The sequence below is a fragment of the Gavialis gangeticus genome, unplaced genomic scaffold (genome assembly GCF_001723915.1).
Source record: "Gavialis gangeticus isolate Ggan-Ray unplaced genomic scaffold, GavGan_comp1, whole genome shotgun sequence".
NCBI classification, from domain to species: Eukaryota; Metazoa; Chordata; order Crocodylia; family Gavialidae; genus Gavialis; species Gavialis gangeticus.
In genome coordinates this window covers 2,658,746-2,666,155 of record NW_017729018.1, presented here as the reverse complement: position 1 = coordinate 2,666,155, position 7,410 = coordinate 2,658,746, and the positions used below count along the sequence as shown (strand labels likewise).

The 7,410-nt window shown below is 56.1% G+C and overlaps 2 protein-coding genes and 1 long non-coding RNA gene across 4 annotated transcripts in view; 2 read left to right on the top strand and 1 right to left on the bottom strand.

Annotated features, from left to right (window-relative positions):
* Window positions 1-2,868, top strand: part of LOC109294772 — a 4,675-nt gene extending 1,807 nt beyond the window's left edge. The window contains exons 2-3 of the long non-coding RNA XR_002096618.1: window positions 2,488-2,655; window positions 2,777-2,868. This is a non-coding gene — a long non-coding RNA (uncharacterized LOC109294772). The remainder of the gene's footprint in view (window positions 1-2,487; window positions 2,656-2,776) is intronic.
* SLC12A3 (solute carrier family 12 member 3) overlaps window positions 1-7,410 on the bottom strand; it is a 23,131-nt gene that overhangs the window by 6,991 nt on the left and 8,730 nt on the right. Inside the window, exons 6-20 of the mRNA XM_019513231.1 lie at window positions 7,158-7,297; window positions 6,183-6,293; window positions 5,871-5,982; window positions 5,647-5,777; window positions 5,453-5,537; window positions 5,149-5,309; window positions 4,767-4,874; window positions 4,106-4,229; window positions 3,899-4,000; window positions 2,824-2,979; window positions 2,453-2,552; window positions 1,547-1,658; window positions 1,333-1,461; window positions 1,103-1,209; window positions 51-787 (exon numbers count right to left, since the gene is read on the bottom strand). Coding sequence (XP_019368776.1) covers window positions 51-787; window positions 1,103-1,209; window positions 1,333-1,461; window positions 1,547-1,658; window positions 2,453-2,552; window positions 2,824-2,979; window positions 3,899-4,000; window positions 4,106-4,229; window positions 4,767-4,874; window positions 5,149-5,309; window positions 5,453-5,537; window positions 5,647-5,777; window positions 5,871-5,982; window positions 6,183-6,293; window positions 7,158-7,297 — 2,415 coding nt within the window. The remainder of the gene's footprint in view (window positions 1-50; window positions 788-1,102; window positions 1,210-1,332; window positions 1,462-1,546; window positions 1,659-2,452; window positions 2,553-2,823; window positions 2,980-3,898; window positions 4,001-4,105; window positions 4,230-4,766; window positions 4,875-5,148; window positions 5,310-5,452; window positions 5,538-5,646; window positions 5,778-5,870; window positions 5,983-6,182; window positions 6,294-7,157; window positions 7,298-7,410) is intronic.
* The window catches only part of KLHL33 (kelch like family member 33), a 20,403-nt gene continuing 15,873 nt past the window's right edge, over window positions 2,881-7,410 (top strand). For both annotated transcript variants that reach the window (XM_019513222.1, XM_019513221.1), the window contains exon 1: window positions 2,881-2,966. The gene's annotated coding sequence lies outside the window, so the exon portion shown is untranslated. The remainder of the gene's footprint in view (window positions 2,967-7,410) is intronic.

Below are 7,410 nucleotides of genomic sequence, written 5' to 3'. Positions count from 1 at the left end.
CTCTCAGCCCCGCGATCCATGCCCACCACCCTTCGGCCCTGTGCCGGTACCTGTGCTGGCTGACGACTCCCGGCGCTGCCTGTCCCACTGCAGCGCTGCCTCGGGGTCCTGAAACATGGGGTTCACTGGAGAAGAAGAGGGGGTTAGAGCCATGGGGCCCTCAGCCCGGTCTGTAGGGGGACGGAGCCTCTCCTGGCCTGGCAAAGAATGGCTTTTGGGGAGGGAGTAGGGGAGATCATGCCCCTGCCCACCCGCGCTGGAGGGAATGGGCCTGGCTCTGTGTGTGTATGTGTGCGTGTAGCCATTGATCCTCACCTGTGTTCCTGGCTGTCCTTGCCTGACACGGCCCCGCTGCTGCCATACTTGTGCTGGCCTTGTGGTGTTTTTCTGACGGGTTTTTTTTTCTGCCGGACGTGTTACGCCGGCTCCCCGCACTGCAGGAGTCAGGCCAGGTAAAGCCCTCTTCCGCACCCCCGATGCCAGCTTAGCTACCTCAGTGTACCTCAGTGTTGCTATGCCAGCAAAGCTACATGGCAGAAGCTCCATGGCATAGTCTGGATCCATGTCATGACCAGGGCCACAAGGGAAGTCTGTGGCAGAGGAGGGGGTTGAGCCCAGATCTCTCCCCAGTGCCCCTAAGCACCGGGCCGTGTTCACCATCTCTTGAGCAGCATCCTCCCCCGCTCTTCCAGCGACGCACTCACCATAGGCCCGCACTGTCCGAGACACATCGATCCCCTCCTTCATCCTGAGCACGCAGACTCCGGCCCGGCAGTCGAATGCATCACTGGGAGGGGCAGACCAGGGTTACAGGGACAGCAGCACTGTCAGGGCCCCAAAGGGCCTATAATGCACTTCCCCCATGTCCAAGGGCAGAGCTCCTAGTTCTGTTTCAGGGCAGGGGGCAACTCTCCACATCCCCAAAATAACCCCGATCCACTTAGGGATTCCCTCCGTCGATGCCCCTCACCCGGGCCCAATACCTCTCTCTCCCCCCTGGACACCCCTGCTCTTGCTGCCCAAGGGGCCTTGCTACGAGCTTGCCCCCTCATCTGCCCAACCCCAGCTCCCCTCTCTCCACCTCCCCCACGTCAGCCCTTACTGGATGATGGCCACGTAGCGCTGTAAGTTTTGGGGCGAGTCCGTCTGCCAGTTCTGTTTGTAGCCCAGCACGACTGTGTTTGGCTTGAGACGTCCTAGACCCGAGACCTGGGGAGGAGATGGGGGGGGGGACCATCGGTCAGCTCAGGGTGATGGGGGGAGTAGGACACCGACAGCAGCACGGCACAGGTCTCTGTCCCGCTCCTTCCGGCTGGGGCAGGGCGCTCGCACCTGCATGAGGCTCCGGGCACCGCTGCGCAGGTCCTCTGCCGTGATGACGGCGTAGAAGGAGCGCACCTTGCGTGCGTTCAGCCACTTGATGTGCTCATCCGAGTCATTGACCCCAGGGATGTCCTGTGGCTGGGGACAGGCAAGGGTGGGCATGAGGGGTCAAGTGCCAGGCCCCTGCCCCCTCCCGCACAGCCCCAGCCAGCACCGTACTCACTCCGGCCACATTGCCACAAATCATGAGGCTGACGCCCTTGGTGAAAGCACTAACAAAATCCACCAGCGCTGGGCGGAAGCTGGGGGGGCCTGTCAGCACGAGGCACTGGGGTCTGGAAGAAACAGGGGGCTTAGCAAATCCAGAGATACTACAGGGGCTGCTCACTCTTAACATGCAAGACCCCACTGAAAGCTTCAGATGCAGTCGGTGCCTCAAACACCGCGATGACACGTGCAGGCTCTAGCGGAAGCCTAAACTATGACGGGCTTGCACTGCAGCCATAAGCGATAGCACAAAAAGGGAGCGTCAACCTGTGGGTCCCACCTAGGTGACACTTTCCAAGTCCACGTGGCAACTCATTCAGTTCCAGTAAGAAAAAAGAGTCATTGAAACAAAGAAATGTGATAAAACCAAGCAGGGAACCCCTATTGCAATGCTACGAGAGTAACCTTGAACAAGCCGTGGGCAGGAACGGCCCTCTGTCAGTCTGGGGGCCCACTCCTGAGTCTGCCCAGCTGGTGGGAATCTGCATTATGTTGTGGGGGTAGCGAGGTAGGCACTGACATGTTTGTTCTTGGGCTTTTCAAGAGCGATGATAACAGTTTGGGCTGTACGTTTGTCTCTTGCCTCTTTTCTGCGTTGTGATCATTAAGCAAACCATAACTGTACCTTCCTTTTGTGATTCAAGGGTGAGGCATTAAGGGAATTGTAGCTGTACCTGAATTTTGCGTCTATGCTTGCAAAAGAGATCCTGATCATAGACAGGCTGCAGTCTTGTCTCTAAAGGCTGGAAGGTCCTGGGTTTTTGGTAACACCGCTGTCCACCCAGAGCAGAGAGAGAACCTGGATGTCCTGGCTCTCAGCACCCCCCACCTCTAATCCACCATGCTCGACATGCGGGCTTACCGGAAGTTTTTGACATGGTCTTCTACTTCCGTTAGGTTGACCGAGTAGGAAAGTGCCATGTTGTATGTCCCAGCCTGCACAGAGGAGCCCCAGTTGACAGCTGCGGTGGGATGAGGAAGAGGATGCAGAAGAAAGATCAGGAGGTCCCACACCTACATCTCTCCTTCTAGTGGGAGAGCATGTCTGAAGCAGCGAATGGAAAGGTCTGTATATCCCATAGAGGATTCCTGCAGCCCTGCTGCTCTCATGTCATGCTCCCCCTTGCTCCCTGCTGTGACTGTCAATTCTCTCCTATAACGTCCTACTTCGCTTTCCATATTTCAGACCCACCCAGCAGTGAGAGAGAAAGGGGCTGGGAGGCACCTCCTTACCTGGCTTCTTGTAGCTGACATAGGCCACGCTGACCAGGATGATTCCTACCACAATGAGGGCTGCCCACCAAGTCAGCAGGAACATGATGACCACGGAAATCACAGCACCGAAGAGGGCGCTCCATTTGCTGAAGTAGCGGAAAGTGGGTCGCCAGCCTAGGGTTGGGGGGGCGATGATATGCACTCGCAGGGATTTGTAGCGTGGCACACTCATCGCACACACCCATCCCTGTTCAGCTCCATCCACCTCCTGCAACACTGAGCACTCCCAGCTCACTAGGGCCAGTAGGTTAAAGGCTTTGTCGAGCTTAGCTCCACTCTGCCCTTCCAACCCAGCCCATCCCTTCCAGCCCATTGTATTCAGCCCAGTTCCACTCTACCCAGCCCAGCCCATCCAACTCAGTGTATCCAGCGCTCCAACCCAACTCCACCCTACTCAGTGCAGCCCTCCCCATATCCACCTCAACACCCTCCTATTCAGCACAACCCTTCCACACGTATGTGGTCAAATAACTCTGTCCTCCCCAGCCTAGCCCTTGCAAACCAAACCAGTTCTTCCAATAAAACCCAACACTACCTTGCACAGCCCAGCTCCTTCATCTCATCCCCCTCTACCCTACTTTATCCTCCCTTCCAGCTCCATTCAGCTCCTACTGTACCCGGCCCCGCTGTCCCAATCCAGCTCTACTCCCTCATGCAAACTTACTCCACCCCACGCAGCCAATCCATCTAGCTGAACTTATCCAACCCAAACTGATCCTACCCAGCCCAGTTCTAGCAGAGCAACTCAATTCCTCTAACACAGCCCACTCCACTCTCCCCAAGCCAGCTCCTCTTCTCCACTAACCCCACTCCCCTATGCAGTCTGATCCAACTTAGCTTATTCAAGCCAAAACTGCCCTGTCAAACCCAACCCTTACAAGGCAACATGATTCCTGAGTGAGCCCCATCCTTACACCTCAGACTATCCAACCCATTTCTACTCTACCTAGAGCAGCTCCTCCAACTTGCACCATGCGACCCAGCCCTTCCACATCAGCTTCTCCAACTCAGCCCTTTCAGTAGCTTACCGTACCTGGTGAGTTGGTAATGGTGGCATGGAAGCAACTGAAGTTGATGAGAGCATAAGAGCAGAGGAAGAAGTTGGAGATGATGGGGGCAATGGTGTTCAGCTCAGCTGTGGATGCAATAAAAAGAGATATTAATGTGGTGGCCCACTCCCAGGCTATGTGGCATGGTCTCCTTCTACTTATTCCCAGGGCAGAGTCATGATCCCACTCACCAATTAGGATGAAAGCAATGGCCAGAACAAAAGTCAATGCATAGCCCCGGAACGGCTCGTTGTTTTTGCCATAGCCTTTGGCAAAGAAGCCGATGAAAGGGTAGAGCCTGTCCTGACAGAGGCACTGCAGACAGGAAAGGGCAGGAGTGAGCAGGGCATGCCACAAGAGGAGAGAGCTGGTTTACCGAACGATCCTGGAGGTATGGTAGTGTGTGTGCAGGGGGAGAGCGGAGATGGAAGGGAGGGGCTGGAAGAAAGACATGCATTTGGGCTCTAATGATGCCAGCAAGGGTTAGTGTTTGGCGTGATAGTGGTGTGCTGGCACGTGAGGGGGTTATGGAGGATGTTCAGGTATTAGTGGGGAATTTCTGAGGGTCTGTCTAGGGTACTGCAGTACTCTGGGGTCCATGGATGCGGGGGTGTCCAGATCAGTTGCGACAAAGGTGTTTTGAGGTGTTGTTGGGGTGGGGAGATCTTGGGGATTCTTGTGGTGTCAGCTGGGGATTTAGGACACTGGGATTTCAGTCATAGACGGTGTTGGCAGGGCTGTCGATGACGGCAGGGTGTGATTGCACATGAGTGTGCCAGCAGAGGTATGCACAGTGTGTAGCAGCTGTTGTGATGCTGGGCCCTTCCACTTCCAACGCTCTCCCCAACGCACCTGGAAAACCTTGGGGGCAGAGACGAGGCAGGCTAGGGCTGAGGAGAGGGTGGCAGCAAAGATCCCAGCTGTGATGAGGGGACTGAAGCCGGACACCATACTCATGGTCTGGGGAGAGAAAGGTCCCACTATAAGTCCCAGCTGAGAGAGGCATCCCATCCCAGCCTGCGAGATCCTATAGCCACCTTCTCCCCTGGTTCCCATGGTCTACCATCAACTCCCAATCCCCCCTGCTCAAGGCTGATGGCTTCACCAGGCCCTCCCTCTCAACACCGAGCCCTCCTATAGTCCTTCCTCCACAGATGAGTCCCCACCACAGGCCCTCACCCTCCCTGAGCCCCCCAATCCCCTAGGGAGGTCCTGCCCCGATCCTCCAGAGTACCTGGTAGTTGTTGGCCAGACCATGTTCACAGGTCCCGGTCTGGGTGCATGAGCTGAAGTTCCAGCCGTAGTGGCAGCCCAGGCCCAGGCAGTCACCTGTGGCATTGAGGGAGCCCAGGGTGTCATTCGTGCTTCCAGATGCATCACGCAGGACACAGGAACCTGGAAGGAAATGGGGAAGATGAACCCTCCCAGGCCAGGACGTGCCTCGTGCTAAGCCCCCGGCCCCACTGCTCCCACGGCACAGTGCCCTCTCGTGTCGGCTAGACCCCCTCCTCCGCCCTGTTCCCACCCCACAGCGTCACCTATGGTCGCGGAGACAGCCAGGTAGGAGAGTGTTGTCCAGAAGATGGCTAGCAGGGTTCCTTTGGGGATAGCCACAGCGGGGTCCTGCAAACAGGGACAACAGTCAGGGCTGGGCAGCGATTGTACCCCACGGTGCTGCAGGCCAGTTCTTATACTTGACCCTGGTGGGCCTGGGAGGGGCCTGGCTGCCCACCTTGAGGTCTCCAGAGATGTTGGCCCCAGCCAAGATGCCAGTGGCAGAAGGGAAGAAGATGGAGAACATGCCGAAGAAGCTGCTTGACTCTCCCCGCCAGTCTGGCCCAAGATTTTCCACGAAGATATCCCCTGTGGACAGGGGGAGGCAGAGGGTGAGTCACGCAGCCGGGACGGGGCTGTTGGAGCCAGCATCCAGAGGAGGGACATGCCACTGCTCCTTACCTTTGTAGCTGAAGTAGCCTTTGGACATCTTCTCCTCAGCAGCAGGCAGCAGGGTTCCCACAAAGTAGTTGATAAAGGAGACCATGATGACAAAAAAGAAGACGACTTGGGCCTGCAAGTGGGTATGGAGAAGAGCTGCGAACCCAAGACTCCTGGCTCCCGTCACTACCTGGGCAAACCACGAGGCTCCCCTCCCACAGCCGGCAACGCAACCTAGGAGTGCGGACGCCTAGCCCCCTGCTGCAACTCGCTAGAGCCCAGTCCCCGCCCAGGACCAAGGGCAGGATCCAGGCATCCTGGGCACCCTCATACCTTGGCTTCCCACTCCATGCCAGCCAGCGCAATGCCCATCAGCACAGTCACCGTGATGACTCCCACAATCCGGATATCGTTTAAAGGATCTGTCATCACCACGTCAAACTCCTAGGGGGTCACATAGAGATGGAGATTAGCAGGAAGGAGCCTGGCAGAGGAGTGAGAGGCAAAGGGTCGGGGACTGAGTGTAGGGAAGGAGCCATGGGGCAGAGGAAGAACTGGGATAGCAAAGAAGGGGAGAATTAGAGTTAGAGCTGGGACTAAGGTTCGTGCTAGGATTGAGAAGTCAGCGTTGGATTGAGATTCAAATCAGGATAGGGCCAGAGTTTATGTGATGATAAGGGCTGGGATTAGGGTTAGATCTGGGGCTCCTTCTCCCATGGGAGTTAGATTGAGGGCTCAGGTTAGGATCGGGGTTAGAGCTGGGGTAAAGGTAGGGTAGGTATGGGGCTTGTGTTATGATTATGGTTAGGGCTAGGGCTCGAGTTTGGACTAGAGAAGGGCTAGAAATGGAGTGATGAATGATCTTTGGTTTGGCATTACATTTGGTTAGGATTGGGATTAGGTGTAGTGTCAGCATTAGGATTAGCATCAGGTTTGGAGTGATCATTAGGGTCAGGTGACAGGCTGGTGTGGGGGCTGGAGTGACACTTGGTCACAGAAAGGCTTAGACGTGGGCTAGGGCTGAAATAATAGTTAGGGCTAGGTTTGGAAGGAAGACTAGGGCTAAATTTAGGGTTAGATTTGGACTGATGGTTAGAGCCTGGGTTGGGTTTCAGGTTAGGTCCTGCTTTGAACTGATGGTTAAAGTTAGCATTTGGGTCACGGCATAGTCATGGTTAGGGTTGGAATGATGCTTAGATTTAGGGTTCAGGTTGCAGCAATCGGTAGGGCAGGGCTGGGGTTAAGCTTAGGGTTGCTGCAGTCACTAGTTCTGTGCTTAGGACAAGGTTGTGCTGGGGCCCCTCTTACCAGCAGCAAGTCACGGACGGTCTCGGCAAACCCCACAACATGCATGGCCACAGCCACGGCATTGGCGAAGGAAAAGAGAAGCCCGATAGAGCCTCCCAGCTCAGGACCCAGGCTGCGTGAGATCAGGAAATAGGTGCCCCCTGTGCTTGGACAGACAGAGAGTCAGGCTTGCTCAGCAGGGTGGGATCCAACTCTTGACTTGGTGCAGCTGTAAGGAGAGCCCTAGAGACTGTGTGTGTGTGCGTGCGTGCAT